The 22,360-nt window shown below is 35.6% G+C and overlaps 1 protein-coding gene across 10 annotated transcripts in view; it reads right to left on the minus strand.

Moving 5' to 3' along the window:
- NBEA (neurobeachin) overlaps positions 1-22,360 on the minus strand; it is a 644,508-nt gene that overhangs the window by 235,772 nt on the left and 386,376 nt on the right. For all 10 annotated transcript variants that reach the window (XM_043477413.1, XM_043477415.1, XM_043477416.1 and 7 more), the window contains one exon: positions 13,249-13,373. In XM_043477413.1, coding sequence (XP_043333348.1) covers positions 13,249-13,373 — 125 coding nt within the window. The remainder of the gene's footprint in view (positions 1-13,248; positions 13,374-22,360) is intronic.

Here is a 22,360-nt window from a genome sequence, read left to right on the forward strand (position 1 = left end):
TGCTGTTGTGATACTCTGTTTATATTCATTACAAGGCAATATGAGCCTTCAATGCCTCCATTAGACCAGATGCTTCCTGAAGACAGCAAGGACAGCATGTAGGCAGGTACCAATAAATGTTTATAAAGTTGAAGAAAGTGTAAATAGCTTACATTAAAAATTGTTTTCCCTCAATAATCATATCATTCACTTAAAGGTATTATTAAATAAAATGATATAAGTATAAATATATTTAAAATTTGTTTTTTATTTTGAATAGAGGCATCTTAAGAATATAAATATTTGTAGTATCTTACATAAGGGAAAAAAAACTGCTTTCTCCATAAAGTTGATATCATAATTTGTTTTACATAATTATATAGATGATCCATATAATAAATAATTTTCTTCCATCATTGGAAGAAGATGGAAAGAATGGAAATTTCATCTCATTTTAATTTTATCTAAATATAATAACAGGAAATTCTAATATTTTGAAAATGTTAAATATCTTGAAATCAGTTTAAGATGGCATTCATTTTGGGGGAAGAAATTCTTTTCATTATACAGCATTTCACAACATTTTTAGCTCGGAAAATGTGTTTTGACAAAATGGACTAGGACTATTAATGACATATGATACTTTGGCAAATTTTAAAATAGAGGTTATTTTTTCTCATTAAAGTTTAAATCAGAGGAAGAAATACCTTTACAGAATAGTGCTTTTAGTAACTCCAAATGATATTATTTAATTTCCACTTTAAAAGGAAAAGATTTTAAGATAAATATACCTCTCAGCTGATTACATGAGATATGGTGATAATATCTTATGCAATAATACATATGAATTAATCTATTACTGAGAAGTTTACAATTTTGAACATTTCAAAAAAGATGAAGAAATGCTTTTTGTTGTATTGAGAAAACTATCACTCAAAAATACTTTATGCCAATCTTAATGTGAGATAAAAGCAGCAGATACATACATAGAACAAACTTTACTGTAACAATCATTTACTAAAAAAATAAATAATTCTCTCCATAGATAAAAATTAAATTCTGCCTTTGACTTTATAGTACAAACATAGCATTTCCTTTCTTAAGAAGCATAAGTGATGATGACAGAGAAATAAAGATCTGCTGAAGACCAAGGACTGAAAAAATACTCACCTGTACAGAACAGGATTAAAGGAAAAACAGCCTTTGTAACAGAAAAATCCTAATGGTGAAGATTGTTAAAGTGACACTGAATAAAAGCACTATTGGAAAGAATGACTGGAAATCTCAGGATCTTTTTTTTTCTCCTTTATATCTGATGCTGAGTCAGGAGCCTTGCTTTATCAATACAAAATTATTTTATGAAAGCATGTACTTTCATAAGTGAAACAGACTGTTTCTATTCAAATAGACAGTTCCCATCTGTTGTTTCAAACAGACTTTAAATAAAAAATCTGAAGTTACTGACCACATTTAATAAATACAGATAAAAAAATCTGGACAGTTTAGACTCCTTCCTTAGTTGTGGGTATTTTAGTCTGAATGCACTGGATTTAATCATGGTTCTTACTTCAACTCATTTTTGTTGACAGAGAATATATTTTATAATCAAAATAGATACTATATATACCACCATAAAACTACCAAGAAACTAGCTTCAAATTTATAATGAGTTTGACTCAGAAATGGTGATCCTTCCCTGAACTAATAGTTGATGCTACCATTTATGGTCCACCTGGCATATCCTTGTGTCACATAAAATTAGAGTACAGCGTCCTTTGTGCTTTTACTAATGAAATGAGTAACTTGTGCAGACTTTTGGTAGTTTTAAACTAGACATAAACCTTATATCTGCAAGTAGGCTGTTCTCTGAAAAGCCCAAAGTAAATATTTCAGTGTCAGGATAAATATGCAGAATTAGCAATATGGGCATTAATTAAGATGGAATGTTCACAGATTATTCTTCTAAGTGGTAAGTTCTTATTCACATTAGTTATGCTTGTAAACGATTTGCTAGACTATAAGAAATAAAAGAAAATGGCTACCTAACATCAACAGTTATTGCTCTGTGGAAAAGGACATCAAGGACACTTGCAAGTAAAAGAATTGGATCAATATTAACGTGATTTTCATTTCATGCTTCCCCAACTCCAGTAAGCTGACAATATACTCTGATTATGTGAACTGCCTCAGAGTAACACAGAAAAGGTTATTAGAGCAAGAGGTGGAAATGGAATGCACTTTTTATATTGACAGGCCTGCTAATAGAGTATACTGATTTTCAAAGACAAGCAGTGCATTTTTACAATTTAGTTCTGACAGCAAAAACGGAATTTCATTTATTCCTAATTCAAAATATTCATATGTAAGCAGTATTTCTTAGAGCAGACCAACAAAGGGGATATTCATAAACAGCATTTTTAAACATAAAGAATGCAATTAAAAAGGTGCAAGAAAATATTGTTGAATTTAAGTGCAGCATGCTAACTTAACAATCTTCTTAATGGAGTGAACACAGAAGACTGCTCTATGCTTTTTAAAGGAAATTTGATAAGCCATACTTTATACATGATGATAAATGTAGAATCTCTGTGTTTTAGACTGAATATTATGTGGTAGGATTCTGATTAATCATTAAGTTAGACTGATTTCAAAATATTTTAAATAGGATTTCATTACATTAAAAATCACATGGCACACTTGTGGGGAAAAAACGCTAAAACATATAGAAAATTTGGGCCAGTTTGGGACCCTCTAAATAGCATAAAGAAGAGAGATAATGGATTATTCACCTTTGTGACTTCTTGAATAAATAACACAGTGTTTGGTCCCTATATTAAAAAGTATGCTTAGAAAAAGGTCAGCAGGAAATAAGTATATCAAAATGGCAAAGGCAGCTATCTTCATATGGTTGTCTTTGAGTGCCCTTTTCCTCCCTTCTTTAAATTTTTTGAGCATTATCTAGATTTTCTACAATGATCATGTTTATTTTCAGGAAAGAAGGAAGGGAAGATGAAAGGGAGGGGAAAACACACAAAAGAAATTTTTCACTATGAGCCTAGAGGGGTAGATGGCAGATGAGTGGCAGAATGGAAAAGTTTTGCAACTCTTGGAATGAAAGAAAAGATGAACTGGACATCTTGAACAGGGGCTGAGAGGATGGGGAGACTTCCTCTGGCAGTGAATGACATTAACCTGGGGAATGACGCTTGGTGTTTCTTTTTTCAGATCAGTCGCTCAGTCACGTCCAACTCTTTGTGACCCCATGGACCACAGCACGCCAGGCCTCCCTGTCCATCACCAACTCCCAGAGTTTACTCAAATTCATGTCCATTGAGTCAGTGATGCCATCCAACCATCTCATCCTCTGTTGTCCCCTTCTCAAGCCTTCAATCTTTCCCAGCATCACGGTCTTTTCTTTCTTAAGCCTTACATAAAATTCAGTGTGGATATTTTACTTTAAAAATATGAGAAATGGGAGTAGAAAATGTTTTGGATAAATAAGCAACTGGCTCGGAGACATGGAAGTTTTAGTCGCTTCAGTTGTGCCTGACTCTTTGTAACCCCAGGGACTGGAGACCTCCTCCAGGCTCCTCTGTCCATGAAATTCTTCAGGCAAGAATGCTGGAGTTGGTTGCCATTCCCTTCTCCAGGGGATCGTCCTGACACAGGAACTGAATGCACTGCAGATAGATTCTTTAATTTTTAAAAAGGATAGTTAAGAGAGGGTGTTGGTATAGGTTGTCTAATATACTTTTCAAAACACCAAAGAAATTTTAAATAATGTTTTTATAAATGACAATGAATGCATAGTCTGTGAATGACTGTCAGTTCATCTGTACTGACAAACCTCTGTGGATGATAGACTAGACCAGTGGGCCAAAATTCAGCAGGTTAACTTTAGAGAGGGGAAATGTTCAATGAGACTCTTGCACTTGGAAAATTTCAAAAGTATCTACAGCAACACACTGTCTAGGAAAAGAATGGTGTTTAGATTGAGATTTTGCACAATCTAAAATTTATTAGTTAAAGCCTTCATGGGTGGGTCAGTGGCAAAGAATCTTCCTGCCAAAGCAGGAGATGCAGGTTTGATTCCTGGGTCAGAAGATCCCCTGAAGAAGGAAATGGCAACTTGCTCCAGTATTCCTGCCTGGGAAATCCCATGGACAGGAAAGCCTGGTGGGCTACAATCCATGGTTGTAAAAGAGTTGGACCAACTTAGCAACTAAACAATAACAAGCATTTATTAGTTAGCATGACACTTAGTTTCTATGCTCTGTCATTTTCCCAAATAAAAATCTTCTTATGCTCTGCTGACAAATTCTTTCACAGTATAGCTGCAAACAGCCATTTCCCTATCTCCCCACACACTTTTTTTGTTCCCCAAACAATTCATGTTGTGTTGTGTGGTCCGTTTGTCCATGTTGCCAACATTCTACTTACTGGCTTGGGAAGCTCTCCATTCATCCTTTCAAGTCTAACTAAAGTTTGTTTATTCAATCAGGCAGCCTTATTCACTGAGTTTGTGTAATATTTTGAATATACTTTGATGAAAATATTTATCATACTCTATTTTAATTATTTATAAATCTAATTTTGGGGTACATTTTATAAAAGTTAGTCTAAAAATATGGGCAAGAATATGAGCAGTTCCATGCCACTCAGCAATAGATCTATCGATATAACTTTGTCAGCTCCTTATCTTTGGTGACTTTTGACTCACTAGGTGGAAATACAGTACAGGCATAAAAAAACAATTTCAGAATTTGAAAATACCATACTTATAGACCTATTCCATACACTGTCAGCCTTCAATGTGGTTATTGAAAAGGATGAATATATGTGTTAAAATGCTGTATGTATACCTTGAAATAGGAAGGAAAGATAAGAAAGCCTTCCTCAGAGATCAATGCAAAGAAATAGAGGAAAACAATAGAATGGGAAAGACAAGAGATCTTTTCAAGAAAATTAGAGATACCAAGAGAACATTTCATGCAAAGATGGGCTCAATAAAGGACAGAAATGGTATGGACCTAACAGAAGCAGAAGATATTAAGAAGAGGTGGCAAGAATACACAGAACTGTATAAAAAAGATCTTCACAACCCAGATAACCACGATAGTGTGATCACTCACACTCACCTAGAGCCAGACATCCTGGAATGTGAAGTCAAGTGGGCCTTAGGAAGCATCACTACAAACAAAGCTAGTGGAGGTGATGGAATTCTAGTTGAGCTATTTCAATTCCGAAAAGCTGATGCTGTGTAGTGCTGCACTCAATATGCCAGCAGATGTGGAAAACTCAGCAGTGGCCACAGGACTGGAAAAGGTCAGTTTTCATTCTAATCCCAAAGAAAGGCAATTCCAAAGAATGTTCAAACTACTGCACAATTGCACTCATCTCACATGCTAGTAAAGTAATGCCCAAAATTCTCCAAACCAAGCTTCAGCAATACGTGAACCGTGAACTTTCAGATGTTCAAGCTGGTTTTAGAAAAGGCAGAGGAACCAGAGATCAAATTGCCAACATCAGCTGGATTATCAAAAAAGCAAGACAGTTCCAGAAAAACATCTATTTCTGCTTTATTGACTACGCCAGAGCCTTTGACTGTGTGGATCACAATAAACTGTGGAAAATTCCTCAAGAGATGGGAATACCAGACCACCTGACCCACCTCTTGAGAAATCTGTATGCAGGTTAAGAAGCAACAGTTAGAACTGGACATGGAACAACAGACTGGTTCCAAATAGGAAAAGGAGTATGTCAAGGCTATATATTGTCACCCTGCTTATTTAACTTATATGCAGAGTACATCATGAGAAATGCTGGGCTGGAAGAGGCACAAGCTGGAATCAAGATTGCTGGGAGAAATATCAATAACCTCAGAAATGCAGATGACACCACCCTTATGGCAGAAAGTGAAGAACTAAAAAGCCTCTTGATGAAAGTGAAAGAGGAGAGTGAAAAAGTTGGCTTAAAACTCAGCATTCAGAAAACTAAGATCAAGGCATCCAGTCTCATCACTTCATGGCAAATAGATGGGGAACAGTGGAAACAGTGACAGACTTTATTTTCTTGGGCTCCAAAATCACTGCAGATGGTGACTGCAGACATGAAATTAAAAGACACTTACTCCCTGGAAGGAAAGTTATGACCAACCTAGACAGCACATTAAAAAGCAGAGATATTACTTTGCCAACAAAGGTCTGTCTAGTCAAGGCTATGGCTGACTATTCCAGTAGTCATGTATGGATGTGAGAACTGGAAAAGCTGAGCGCTGAAGAATTGATGCTTTTGAACTGTGCTGTTGGAGAAGACTCTTGAGAGTCCCTTGGACTGCAAGGGGATCCAACCAGTCCATCCTAAAGGAGATCAGTCCTGGGTGTTCACTGGAAGGACTGATGTTGTAGCTGAAACTCCAATACTTTGGCTACCTGATGCGAAGAGCTGACTCTTTTGAAAAGACCCTGATGCTGGGAAAGAGTGAGGACAGGAGGAAAAGGGGACAACAGAGGATGAGATGATTGGATGGCATCACTGACTCAATGGACATGGTTTTAGGTAGACTCCAGGAGTTGGTGATGGACAGGGAGGTCTGTCATGCTGTGGATCATTGGGGTCGCAAAGAGTCAGACAAAACTGAGCGACTGAACTGAACTGATACCTTGAAGTAAACAGCAGCAATTAATTACATGAAATTGTATTAATGTGAATGCTTTAAATGAAATGGTTGAAAGATATGATTCCTGCCCTCAACTTTTTTTTCTTTTATCTCAGAATATAAAATACCTAAAGTCAAAATACTTTCTGATAACTTCATCAGGTGAGCTATTGCCAAGTGCAAAATATTGATTCCATTCAAAGAAGTAAGTTAGGCTTTTTTATGCCTCCATGTCTTGGAAATTCCTGTCATTAACTCAGTTGCTTCTGATAAATTCCTAACCTTCTCTCAAGTCAGTTCATAAGCAATTACTTCAGTGAAGCTGATTCCAACCCACTAGCCCCAGAGTCATTCATCTTCCTTCTGCTCCTTTATGAAGCACCACTTCCCTCTATGAGAACAGCTTATTTCTTTCCACTAGACCAGGGTTTTCACCTTGGTACTAGTGATGTTTTCAGCTGGATTTTGTTGTCCTTTTGATGAACTGTCTGGTGAATGGTTGGGTATTTTAGCAGCATTCTTAGTCTCCACCCTTTAGACACCAGGAACACAGGCTGACTTCCATCCCTGTTGAGAATCACTACACTAAACTAAGTGCTGTGAGGAGGCAGAAACTGTCTCAGCCTCTGAACCCTGTACTTTGTGCATGCATGGCATGTGGAAGATACCTGATAAATGCTTTCAAATGAATGAAGCTACTTGTTTCCTCTTGAGTCACTTTAAAGCTTTCCATCTAAAGCTTCAACATAAAAACAGGGGAGTTGTTAAAGCCTTGGTTGACATGAAAATGTTCTTATATGAAAACTTTAAAACATATTTTATAAACGTATTTTATAAGTCAGCTTTTAAATAATCCACTTTAGTTCTTTTAAGAGACTTATAAAACCATGAGGTAAAGAGGAGATTATATTAAAATATGCACTGGCATCAAAAAGAGCTAAAAGGTGATTCCATGTATGTCTTTCTCTCACTCATACAAGTTACATCTTTAATTTTTCAATAGATTATTTTAACAATAATCAGATCATCTGTTTCATTCAGGTATGAAGATTTAATTAATAATACACCAACTAAAATGAACTTATCAATGAACAATTATAAGGTGTCTGCTAGAGACAATATGGTACAAACAATCGAGTCCACTAGGTTAAAGACTCAAATAATCTTTTCCAACTATTCTAAGTGTAAACTCCTCAAAAATTGAAGTCAGAAAAAAAAAAATGAAGTCAGATAATTTGAAGTTCCTGCCTCAACAACCGTATGTGGCTGCATTAGTATTTTTTTTTTTTATTCTCAGTGCTTTTCTTGTTTCTTGATGACTGCAAGTTGCACTTTACAATAGTCATGCATATACCATCAAAACTAATTTAATTCCAGATTTATTACAGAGCTGCTTTTTATTCATCAAGGTCATATCATGATGGCTTTACAAGCTTGGATAAACCAGGTGTTAAGCAGACACATCTCTGAGGAGCCTAAGGATGTTCTCATTTGCAGTTCTCAGCATATCTTATTATTTATTGCCAAGGAAATGACTGATTAACTTTGTCATCTTTGCTCCATGTTTTTTTTTCCTCTGGCTAAAGCAGCCTGCCCTCCTCTGCGATGCCTGATCAGACCTATTTAGGATGACGTCTTTGATCACAGACATGGGGGAGTCTGAGATCTTAAGCTCTGATGAAACATTGTTCCACTATAATTTCATGGAAGGGAAACAGAGTCCAAAATGATAACTGACAGTCAACAAGACAACCAAACTTATTAAGATTTTAGCTATTTTTTGACAGCATAATCTTTCAGTGCCAGAATCTGTCTAGTTTAGGTTTTATTTTAATATACAAGCAATACATAGAACACTCCTATTTCAATCATTTGCTTACTAGCTAATTTGCCCTGATGAAGAAAGTCTAGCAGATCAAAAGATAAATTTATAGTTTAAAATATTTTCCTTATATTGTTCCATTGCTATGGTCTGCAAAATTCCTGGTAATCAATTAAATTTGCACTTGAATGAGATTTTAGTATTAGAAAATACTGAAATAGCACATTGAATACATATGAAATTAGAACATTAAACACCAGGAAAAAAATTACATGCCTCTAGGTTTTTATTAATCACATTCCAACACCAGAGGCTGGAAGTATATCAAATCACACCAAATCTTTTGCACATGACAACCTCATAAATTATTCAACTCATTAGTATTACTAAGAAGCATGAAAAACTCCATCAGTGCTAAGGATGTTTTCCAACTGAAAAAGGTCAACCAAAAGTTTTAATAATGAAATGGAAGAGAACACTTTTCAAAGTAAATATGAAATAATTCTCCTTTATGTCTCTTTGAAAATATATCCAATTCTGATTATTTGTTCATTTAAAAGAAAGTATTGCTAATGTATTTGTTTTGTGGCTCCAAATAAATTACCTAAAAATAATGTCAGGAAATTTAAATTGCAACTGTTTCTGCCCAGCACACGAAAGTTTAACTATAATTTAATCTAAAATGTCTGAGTTGAAGGAAAACTCTAGTGATTCAAAACATATTTATTAAAACATTAGCTCTGCAAATTCAGTTTCACTTCTATTATATTAATATAGGCTCACATTCTTGAAACATAGTGTACAACATGAACAGAGAGACATGACCAGTGATCAATCTCAGGGACTGCTTTGATGGCCATGTAAATATTCCCTGTTTAAATAATTTTAGGTTATTCTTTCAGCTTGTACAACTTGGTTAACATTCTAAAAACTTAGATCACTGATTCAAATACTTCTAGCCATACTTAACATTCCAGTCATAAAATATTCTTTTGTTCCTAAAATAATTTTGTTGCCACAATGTAGATGAACAGAAAAAAACAAAACAAAACTGACTATAGATTATAGCAGTTTCTCTGTGCATTTAATGTTTAACTTTCAAGACACAATTTGAAATACTGCAATTATTTAATACAGAAGAAGAAATAATTGAATTTCAACTAGTTCTAGAAGCTCTCTCAAAATTCGTAGGTTTGTACTATATTTATACCCTTCATCTATGTCTACACAAACCAAAACATTAAATCATTTGGATGTTAGTCTACACACTGCCAGACTTTTAGGTACTTAAAACACATTTAAATGTTTAATGGCAGGCAGAATGGCCAGATGATGGTCTGAGTTTTGTTAGCTTTTATGAATGTTCTGGGAAAATGTGAATACAAAAGCTTTCTCTAAAATATACAAAATATGTTTTCAATTAAGTCTTTCAACATCTATTTTCACTGAATGAAGTGCTTTGTAATAATTACTGACATTTACTTCCTATTTCTTCTGAAGAAATACTTTATACATAGGTTAGAAGGCACAAAAGTGTTTGGGAGAAGATACAGGACTATGTTCCTGGCCATCTGTAATTCCTCTTTCTACTTCTAGGTACAGATCACTCCAGGGAGAACTTTTCACTCACCTCTTCACATCCTCCACACTTCACCTTACTCCCTACCTTCTACCCACTTCCTGAAGTCCTCTGATGTGAAGTTGAAGAGGAGTGTTCTAGAACTGTTTCTGGAAGTAGAATTGTTTGAGTTCTTTTTTGTCTTGTATTATCCATCCTAGGGGCTTCCCAGGTGGCTCAGCGGTAAAAGAGTCTGCCTGCAATGCAGGAAATGCAGGAACCATGGGTTCAATCCCTGGGTTGGGAAGATCCCACGAATTCAATGCCTGGAGAAAGCCATGGACAGAGAGCCTGGTGCGCTACAGTCCATGGGGTCACAAAGAGTTGGACATGACTGAAGCGACTGACCACAGTATAGCGCACTCTACCTTAACTCCAGGAATGGCCCCAAAGTAAACCTGGCCTGGGTACCATGTAGATGTCCTGAGTGCTTTACGGCATACATGTGGTCTTTGTTCTAAATATGCATAAAATAAAAACATACCCTACTTTCCTTTTATCAAAGAATCCAACTCAGGAGGGATAACAGGTTCTGAATATTGCCAATGATCTACTATTCAAAATTCATCAACAACTGTGTTATGCTTCAGTCACGTCTGACTCTCTGCGACACTATGGGCTGTAGCCCACCAGGCTCCTCTGTCCATGGGATTCTCCAGGCAAGAACACTGGAGTAGGTTGCCAGGCCCTCCTCCAGGAGATTCCCTGTCCCAGGGATCGAACCTGCGTCTCTTATGTCTCCTGCATTGGCCAGGAGGTTCTTTACAACTAGCACCACCTGGGAAGCCCTCATAAATCACTATATATTTTAAGACACATTTATACTACACAGATGTTTACTATCACCTATATCTTTCACCTATTTAAAAATCAGAATTTTATATTTTAGTTTAGATACATTAATAATGGTTACTATATTACTAAAATACATGACAGTCAATCTTAAAAAGATGTTAATAAAACAATAAGTTTGTTTCTGATAAGGTTTGACACTGGTTTAGCAAAAGAGACATTTTACAAATTGAATATACTCAATAAGGCATCCATTTTTATAGAGAAGCAAAAGAAATATTTTTCTAACACCCTTTCTACAAGCAACCTGTAAAATGACAAATGTGGTATAAAGTGAATCCTATACAAATGTGGTATTGGCAACTCAGTGTCACTAATAATATCACGCCAGCCCAACCTCTAATACAAATTGTTTTTAGATGTTTCTAATTTCAAATGAGATGAATTCAACATGAATTGATGAAAATGCCTAAATGGATGTATATAAAATGGAAGTTTTAAAAATTTTAAGTTCATATTATAAAGCATGCCACTTTAAGTAGATATTTTTAAGAATTTCTTTTGTAGGACATAAAGGTAACAACTCATTTTAAGTTGGTGTTAAATCCTTAGGTATCAGAATCCTCAGGTGATTTTTTTTTTGAGTTGATTAAAGAAATCACCTACAGTACAAGTCAACTATTTTATATATATATATATATATATATATATATATATATATATGTATGTATATATATATTTTAGCACTGTCTCTCCTGTAGTTACTTTTACTGTATAGTATTATTTTAGGTATAATAGTTTTGGGGCTTACCTGGTGACTCAGACTGTAAAGAATCTGCCTGCAGTCCAGGAGACTGGGGTTCAATCTCTGAGTCAGGAAGGTCCCCTGGAGAAGGGAATGGCTACCCACTCCACTATTCTTGCCTGGAGAATTCCATGGACAGAGGAGCCTGGAATCCTCACATATTTATTTTTGTTGTGATCCTTGGTAAATTATATCAATTCACAGACTATTTATACAGTAAATTTTCAAAGCTGTGTACATTTTCTTTCTATTAAGGTTACATATTTTCTCTATTTAATCTATCAGAACATGAATGGCATCCTCTGCTACATATTATTATGGTAAATTTTAAAACACATGGCTCACTATCGTATGTTGGTGTTGTTTTGTCACTAAGTAATGTTCAACTCTTTTGTGACCCCACAAACTGTAGCCCACCAGGCTTCTCTGGCCATGGGATTTTCCAGGCAAGAATACTGGAGTGAGTTGCCATCTCCCACTCCAGGGGATCTTCCTGAACCAGGGGCAGAATCCTCCTCTTTACCACTGAGCCACCTGGGAAGCCCCATGGCTCACTTATTACTCTCAAATAAAAAAATAAAAACAAAATCAAGTGACTGTGAGAATAAAAGTAGTTAATAACAAAAATATATGGACAGTATTCAATTATGGTATTTTATGAGGGCATGTTTATAAAATTTGCGATATGATCAATCAAACTTAAATTTCTTAGACTATTTAAAATTAGGTGCACAGACAGAATAGCCCTATGTACACTTTTTGGTGGACAGAAATCTAAAGTAGCAGCATTTTGATTAAATTACAAAAAAATTTTTGATATTTACTATCTATTGCACATTTTATAGAGGACAATTTAGGGTGCAGTTCTACTGTGGTGTGATAGCTCATGCTATCTTTAATATAGTATGGTATTTTTCAAACTTTATTTGCAGTTGGAGGATTGTGAACTTACACAGGCATACAGAGGCTTGATTTATTTTATTAGACTGAAAATGATAGAATAGAATAGGGTTAAAATAGAGAATGCCATGTAGTAAGATTATTAACAAGATATTTATTTCAGTTAAATACTCAAGTATGTGCAGGTATATGCGTATATAAATAACAGTACACATGTTTGCATATATATTTCATGTATACTCACACAGTGTACATATGTATACATACCCACACAAATTATACACAAAAATATATATTTGAATACACAGTTACTATAGTAAATTCTTTTAAGTGAAAAAATCTGAAAGACCAAAATTCGAAACATGCTGAAAAGGAAAGTGACTTTACTCTTGTTTTAGGCTGTGTGAGAAGGATGGTGGGTAATAACCAATTATGCAAAGTCTTCTAATCTATTACAAAGAAGCTGAAGAGTCTAACATACATCAAGTGGGAGAAATACTGGGTTAATTAAGTGTAACCTAAATGATGCTGCACAATAAAGTAGACTAAAGTAGAACATTTTTGACTTATGACATGGAGAACCTGAAAAGGTACTGAAAGAAAAAAGAACTGTCAACCACAGAGAGTCACCTCACACGGAGGAGCATTCCTGCGTAAGAGGCACCAGAACTCACCGTACTCAATCGCAGCTTTGAGCAACGCTTCAGCGTGAGTGGAGCCAAATGCATTACGGACAAACCTTCTCCTTCGACGAAGATCATCTTCCCAATAATCCAAACGCCAGAAATCATGCAATTGGCTAAGAATGGGAACATGAAAAACAAGAATGTTTATTAATAATGATATATAACTGGAAATACACTTTTTCAAGTTATATGAATTAACAGACTGTTTACACAATGAAATTTAAAAGCTTTGCACACTTTCTTTTTATTAGGATTAAATATTATCTGGAGACCTGGGTTCAATCCCTGGGTTGGGAAGATTCCCTGGAGAAGCAAAAGGTTATCCACTCCAGTATTCTGGCCTGGAGAGTTCCATGGACTGTATAGTCCATGGGGCTGCAAGGAGTTGGACATGACTGAGCGACTTTCACACACTGAACCCATCAAGAACGTGAAAGGCATTATATATTACATATTATGGTAAATTTAATTCTTAATAATGAATACAATTAAATCTTTATTTCTCTAGTCTTATTGGAAAATTAAGGTAACTTTTGAGCTATTTCTGTTTTACAACTGCATTTGTATACTTATGTTTCCTCTGCAAATGAACAAACTTAAAATAGTAACATTCTCATATTTTAGGCATTATAACATTCAGGTCTGCTTTCCTTACAATGTTCCTTCTTCTACTAAAAACATTAATCACTGGGAGTTTAGAATAAATGCAGCATCAAATTACAAGTATTAATGGCACAGTTTGCATTCTTTTACACTGTTTTTAACAAGGCTTGTAAATCACAGGATAGACCCCACTACAAATAGTTTGCAATTTAATGACCATGGTTTCTCAGTAACTGAATTAAGAACTATAAAATATTGCCCACTTGGATTTGGTGGAACAATGATTAAAATAATGTGCTGAAATATTCATTGAAATAATTCCCTACTGCCCACAGCAACCTGAGAAAAGTGCAATTTTATCCATTATTAATAATACTGAATTAGAGCTGCAAAAAATTCCAGTATGTGGTAATTGTCTTGGTAAATTATTATTCTAATGCTCACAGAGTCGCTGGATGATTTTATAGCTTTCAGCTAATATAAACCATCAACAATCTTGGCCATCATTGGATAACACTGTCTAAACTATGTTACACTTTAAACCAATATTAAAAATCTACGTGATATTAGAGAAAACAACTGAAATATATTTGTTGTATATTGATGGAACAATTTATGATATCACTTTTAAGTTCAATTTAGTTTTGTAAACATTAGTGATAAATGCTGCTATTTGAAAACTCTGTTTCTCTCTATATAGTACTTGGAGACATATACTCAAAAGATAATATCAACATTCTGACTTTCCTGAGCATCACCATTCATAAAAACATATAAAATGCTTTCACAGAAGGTTCAATTTCAGTTTTTTTTTGATATTTTATTATAGGAGAACACTGTGCTTGATTAAGGCAGAAACTATACAATTTGCTCATGATTATCTCTCTAGCACAATGTCTGGCACATACTATGTTTTTAATAAGCATTCAATGAATTAATTTAAAACAATTTTTGTTACTTTGAAAATCTGCAGAAAATTATAGTCATTGAGAACAAAAATTTTACATTTTATGGCTATTTAATTTTTTCCATAACTTAATTGTAAAAGGACATATCAATATAAGGGATACATAAAAACATTAAAATTATAATCATTTGAGGTATATTTTAATATACTTGTTTTTCTAGAGATATAATTTTTTCTGTCAAAATAATGATTACCTGTTGATTAATTGTTACAAATAGTGTACCTCTGTCATTAATTTAAAACAGGATAATTTCTATCCCTACAAACACAAACTAATTCTAATAGTTTGAGGAAGACCACTTGCTATAATGATTTTCCTTAAAAGTATGTTAAATTTAAGTAACCAATTTCACAAGCAGAAACCTGATATCTGATGTTTTCACCAATATAACTTAAAAATAAATTGGATGATACATATATACAAAACAAACATAACAAAACTGAATGGAGCATGGAAGGCGGACAGGTTAAGGACCACAGGGCCTGAGACAAAGTGGTGAGTTCCTCCCTATTTTATTTTTTTGTCTCAGATACCCTAGATTTGGAGGCAAAGAAGCTAGCAATCCAAACAGGACAACAGGTACAGACAAAAAAAAAAAGGAAAAGCCCCATAAAAGCATGTTTCTCTAGCAGAAAGATGAAGAAAAGGGTATCCTAGGAAGACAGGAAACTTCAAGACAATTACTGTACTCCAGTCAAACACCACAGAGAAGCTACGCCCCCCACAGACACACACTAGCAAAGGATGAGTGTGGAGTGTAAATCTGAAACCTCATGATGGTCTAATGGGGCGGCCTCACATCCACACAGGGGTGGTGATATCAGAGAAAGTGAAATAGGAGCCAGGACTCTCATCTCTGCTGGTTGCTGACCAGGTCCCCTCCCCGCCAAAGGAGTCAGTGGAAAACCTGTGGAGAGCCTGCATCGCCTTCCCCTGTGGACAGGAATGAGGCATCCTTCTCTCTTTCTTATGGGATGGTATCAGAAGGAGGCACAGTAGAGTCAGGACTCCTACTACTAACGGAAAGCAATGAGGCCACCCCCCAATAGTGGACACCATGTGGGGAGCTGGAACTCCCACCCCTGGGAAGCAGTAATGAAGAGTTGCCCACTCCCTAGATGTCAATGGAAGGGAAGTGGGGAACCTAGATTGCTATCTCCACCTGGTAGTGAAGAGGCTGTTCTCCCCACCTGCCCAGGTGGAGCAATGTAAGAGAAAGTCAACTAAAATAGAAGAGTTAAATGAGATAAAATTATCTCAGAAAATAATAATTTAAAACATATTTCAATTTTGAATTACTTGTTATACCATGAATCTGGAAGATCTCAAATGGAATATACAAAGATCATTAATAGATGCCAATGCTGAGATGACAAGGATATTAGAATTTCCTGACAAGGATTTTAAACCAGCCATGATGAAAAAGGCTAGGCTTCAGTGAGCAATTATGAACATACTTGAAAGAAAAAAATAGAGAAAGACTCAGCAAACAGTTCCAGCAAAATAAATAAATAAAACAGATGATGTAAAGAGGTACTAAATGGAAATATAAGAACTATTAAATAAAGCAAACAAAATAAAAACCTTAGTAGATGGGTTTAACAGAAGAATGAAGGGGACAGAAGAAAAAAAAAATTAGTTAACCAGAAAACAGAACAATAGAAATCAACCAATCTGAACAGTAGAGAGTAAAGAGACTGAAAAAAATTGAACAGAGCCTCAGAGATTTATGGATTACAACATCTAACATTTGGGTTATTGGAGTCCTGGAAGGAGATGAGAAAGAAAGCAGGACTGAAATAGAGTCTGAAGAAATAACGGCTGAATACTTCCTAAATTTGAAAAAAGAAAAACACAACATAAATGTGTACAGATTTAGGAAGCTGAGTGACCATAATAAACCCAAAGAAACAGTAAACCCAAAGAAATATATGCTAAGACATGCTGTAATTAAAGTTCTGAAAAATAAGGACATAGGAAAATGTAAAAGGCAGCCAGAGAAAAATGACATCTCACCTATAGAGGTAAAGCAATTAAAATGACAGCGTATTTCAAATTCAAAGCTATGGTGGTCAGGGGAAGTGTAAAATTTTTGCTATGTGCTAAAAGAACTGTCAACCCAGAATCCTACAAACAGTGAAAATATGCTTTAGGAAAAAAAAGAAATGAAAATATTTTCAGACAATGAAAAAGAATTTGTCAGCCTCAGAACTAGTCTAAAAGAATGGCGAATGGCAATCATAAACACAAGGGAAGCAAGAACAGGCTTTACTTTTCCTCTAGTGTTCTCAAAATTGACAACACAATTTTGTTGTTGAAGCAAAAATTACAACACTGCCTGATGTGGCAGTGTTGTGCCTGAATTGTGTACAGAGGTAATGTTTAAAACAAATATAAATGAGGGAGGGTAAAGTGATGTAAGGGTTTCACCGATAGCTCAGCTGGTAAAGAACCTGCCTCCCAAAGCAGGAGACACAAAGAACGTGAGTTTCACCCCTGAATCAGGAAATATCCTGAAGGAAACGGCAACCAACTCCAGTATTCTTGACTGGAGAGTTCCACGGACAGAGGAGCCTGGAGTGTGCACACACACACACACAGATGGAAAAATTTCTGTACTTCACTTGGACTTGTAAAATGACACCACCAGTAGACTGAGATGAGCTATGTACATAGAATGTAATAATTAGAGCAAGCTAATTATTGAGCTATGGATGGAGGTTTGTGACATTATACAAGAGACAGGGATCAAGACCATCCTCAAGAAAAAGAAATGCAAAAAAAAAAAAGGCTTTCTGAGGAGGCCTTACAAATATCTGTGAAAAGAAGGGAAGCGAAAAGCAAAGGAGAAAAGGAAAGATATTCCCATTTGAATGGAGAGTTCCAAAGAATACCAAGGAGAGATAAGAAAGCCTTCCTCAGTGATCAATGCAAAGAAAGAGAGGAAAACAATACAATGGGAAAGACGAGATCTCTTTAAGAAAATTAGAGATACCAAGAGAACATTTCATGCAAAGATGGGCTCAATAAAGGAGGGAAATGGTATGGACCTAACAGACACAGAAGATATTAAGAAGAGGTGGCAAGAATACACATGAAAACTGTACAAAAAAGATCTTCACAACCCAGATAATCACAATGGTGTCATCACTCACCTAGAGCCAGACATCCTGGAATGTGAAGTCAAGTGGACCTTAGAAGCATCACTATGAACAAAGGTAGTGGAGGTGATCTAATTCCAGTTAAGCTATTTCAAATCCTAAAAGATGATGCTGTGAAAGGGTTGCACTCAATATGCCAGCAAATATGGAAAACTCAGCAGTGGCCATAGGACTGGAAAAGGTCAGTTTTCATTCCAATCCCAAAGAAAGGCAATGCCAAAGAATGTTCAAATTACCACACAATTGCATTCATCTCACACGATAGTAAAGTAATGCTCAAAATTCTCCAAGCCGGGCTTCAGCAATACGTGAACCGTGAACTTCCAGATGTTCAAGTCAAGCTGGTTTTAGAAAGGGCAGAGGAACCAAAGATCAAATTGCCAACATCCACTGGATCATCGAAAAAGCAAGAGAGTTCCAAAAAAAAAATCTATTCCTGCTTTATTGACTATGCCAAAGCCTTTGACTGTGTGGATCACAATAAACTGTGGAAAATTCCTCAAGAGATGGGAATACCAGACCACCTGACCCAACTCTTGAGAAATTTGTATGCAGGTCAGGAAGCAACAGTTAGAACTGGACATGGAACAACAGACTGGTTCCAAATAGGAAAAGGAGTATGTCAAGGCTATATATTGTCACCCCGCTTATTTAACTTATATGCAGAGTACATCATGAGAAACACTGGGCTGGAGGAAGTACAAGCTGGAATCAAGATTGCTGGGAGAAATATCAATAACCTCAGAAATGCAGATGACACCACCCTTATGGCAGAAAGTGAAGAAGCACTAAAGAGCCTCTTGATGAGAGTGAAAGAGGAGAGTGAAAAAGTTGGCTTAAAACTCAACATTCAGAAAACTAAGATCACAGCATCTGGTCCCACCACTTCATGGCAACTAGATGGGGAAACAATGGAAACAGTTACAGACTTTATTTTCTTGGGCTCCAAAATCACTGCAGATGGTGACTGCAGTCATGAAATTAAGACACTTACTCCTTGGAAGGAGAGTTATGACCAACCTAGACAGCATATTAAAAAGCAGAGACATTACTTTACCAACAAAGGTCCATCTGGTCAAGGCTATGGTTTTTCCAGTAGTCATGTATGGATGTGAGAGTTGGACTATAAAGAAAGCTGAGTGCTGAAACACTGATGCTTTGGAACTGTGGTGTTGAAGAAGACAAGAGTCTCTTGGAGTGTAAAGAGATCCAACAAGTCCATCCTAAAGGAGATCAGTCCTGTGTGTTCATTGGAAGGACTGATGTTGAAGCTGAAACTCCAATATTTTGGCCACCTGATGCGAAGAGCTGACTCATTTGAAAAGACCCTGATGCTGGGAAAGATTGAAGGTTGGAGGAGAAGGGGACAGCAGAGGATGAGATGATTGGAAGGCGTCACTGACTCAATGGAAATGAGTTTGAGTAAACTCCAGGCACTGGTGATGAACAGGGAGGCCTGGGGTGCTGTGGTCCATGGTGTTGCAAAGAGTTGGACACAACTGAGGGACCAACTGAACTGAACTGAATTATTGAGCAACGTAATTAGAGCAACACTAAAAAGCTATACAAAGACATATGTTAAAAATGACTATAGCTAATGAACTATCAGAAAGAGAAATTAAGAAAAACCTCATTCACAACTATGTCAAAAAGAATACCTAGGAATAAAATTAACCAAAGAGGTTAAAGACCTGTATGATGAAAACAAAGACACTGAAGAAAGAAATTGAAGTAGAAAAAAAAAAAAAGGAATTATATTCCATGCTCACAGATTCAAAGAATTGATTCTGTTGAAATGTTCATATTATCCAAAGCAATCTACAGATTCAATGCAATCTCCACCAAAATTCCAATGTTATTTTTCACAGAAATAGAATATAGAATCTTAAGATTTGTATGGAGCCACAAATGGCCCAAATAAACAAAGCAATCCTGAGAGAGAGAGATAGCAAAGCTGGAGGCATGATGCTTCTTGACTTCAAACTATATTACAAAGCTATACGAACCAAGACAGTATGATATTGACATAAAAACAGACACACAACTTAATGAAACAGAATAGAGAGCCCAGAAATAAATCGACATATTTATTTTCTCAGTTAATTTATGGCCAAGGAGCCAAGAGTACACAATGCAGAAAGGACAGTCTCTTCGAAAAATGGTGTTGGGAAAACTGAACAGCCACATGCAAAAGAATAGAACTGGACCAATCTTACATGATACATGAAAATTAACTAAAAATGAGTCAAAGGCTTTAAAATGTAAGACCTGAAACCATAAAACTCTTAGAAGGAAACACAGGCAGTAAGCTCCTTGACATTTGTCTTGGCAATGAGTTTTTGAGTTTGATATCAAAAGATCCCCTGGTGGCACTAGTCGTAAAGAACCTGCCTGCCAGTGTAGAAGACATAAGAGACATGGGTTTGATCCCTGGGTCAGGGAGATCCCCTGTAGAAAGACAAGGCAACCCACTCCAATATTCTTGCCTAGAGAATCCTCGCAGACAGGGGAGACTGGAGGGCTGCAGTTCATAGGGTCAGAAAGAGTAGGATATGACTGAAGTGACTTAGCACACATCAAAAGCAAAGGCAATAAAAAAAACAAACAAGTGGAACTAAATCAAACTAAAAAGTTTCTGCATAGAAAAAAATCAGTAAAATGAAAAGGCAGCCTATCAAATCAGAAAAAATATTAGGGAACCATATATCTATATCTGATGAGAGGTTAATATCCAAAATGTATCATGAACTTGTAAAACACAAAACAACAACAAAAACACCAAACAACCTGATTGAAAAATGGTCAGAGGATCTGAATAGACTATAATAATAAAAACATTTTCATCTGTAATTTCTAAAATCTAAAATCTATTGTTTTTTTTTTTGAGGGAAGTGGGAATTGAGAAAATTTAGTTATTTGTTCTCTCATTTGTTCTCCTGGTATTTTCCCTATTTTCTATGTGGAAATTATCTTGATATTACTAAGAGTCCAGTCTTTGATCATTTGCAGGGTTTTCAATATTTGAACAGACTCTTTTAAAAACTCTGAAGTTCTGTTTCTTTTGAATCATGCTTGTTTTTCTGTTTATCATTTAAAGATAGTGAGTACAAGACAGGTATTGAGAGTTGTGCTTTCAACTCTGAGTAAACAGTATCATCCAATAAAATGGATATTCACTTATTTTGTTCTCTCCTTTCTTCAATGTTTTCATTCAAAAATATATTTACTGAGTACTTATCCTGTATTAGGCAATGTTCTTGGTGTTGGAGATATAGTATAGCAACTTAATATGCATAAGATATATTCCTTTCCTTTTATTCTCACTCACATGCTATTCACCCTGCTTTCCCACTGAAATTGAATATGTATTACTGAACCTTTAACTAAATCACTCCTCTACCACACCTCTTATTTAATATTCCAACATATGCATTTAGCTATATTCTTCTGTAACATGTGAACTATTCCAGGAAAAAAGATAATAGAGACTACTCTAATTTTTAAAATTTTAATTAAAAATTTTTAATTTTGAATTAAAACATAATTAATTGAAAAATTTTTAACTTTAAAACTACTCTAAGTTTTCAATAAGTTTTAACCCTAGATGTGATTAATAATTTCCAAGCACCATCAAAAATTTTTACTCTGTGATGTACCTATTTAGGTCACTAAATTTTGAGTACTCTAAGAGACTCTTTTAATACCTCACACAAGGTCAACAAGCACTTCTTTTCCTGAAGGAGCGCTCATTCAGGCTTCCTGCTCTTGGAGAGCATCAGGCGGTCACACAGAGGACCCTCTGCCAGCTCTCTCATGGCTGCACAGGCAGTCACGCTGCACTGACATTTCACTTGTATGTGCAAGTTTATAGCAGCTATGATCTCACGCGTGACACCTCTAATGATGTCAGCTGGGAGGATGAATGTGCTATAATACGTACTATTTCCCAATATTTATTTATTTTTGTCCTTATAGCTTTGTTTTGCCTTTCAAGACTGACTTGTAGAAACACTGAGCATTATATATACATTTTATTCATGATTGTGATTTTACAAGTATAGTACATAATTGCCAGAAAAGAGGAGGTACAGAGCCAGTAATTAACGAAGGGAAGATTCCCAGTTAGGTTGTATTATGATAATTAGTGTTACTATCAGTGTAACTATTCACTAATTGGACTTTGGTGTTATTTTAGCACAAATAGGGTTCAGGAATCATCATTTTTCTCCAGGAAATTTTTGATAGTTACATTTTAGACTTATTAGAATGCACTCAATTTTCTTAAAAAGGATATCCCCCCTCCCCACTCCTGGCCAGGAATCAATCACCTTCATAAGCTAGAAGGAAAAATGAATTTACCTGGTAAGG

The sequence above is a fragment of the Cervus canadensis genome, chromosome 9, assembly GCF_019320065.1.
Source record: "Cervus canadensis isolate Bull #8, Minnesota chromosome 9, ASM1932006v1, whole genome shotgun sequence".
NCBI lineage: Eukaryota > Metazoa > Chordata > Mammalia > Artiodactyla > Cervidae > Cervus > Cervus canadensis.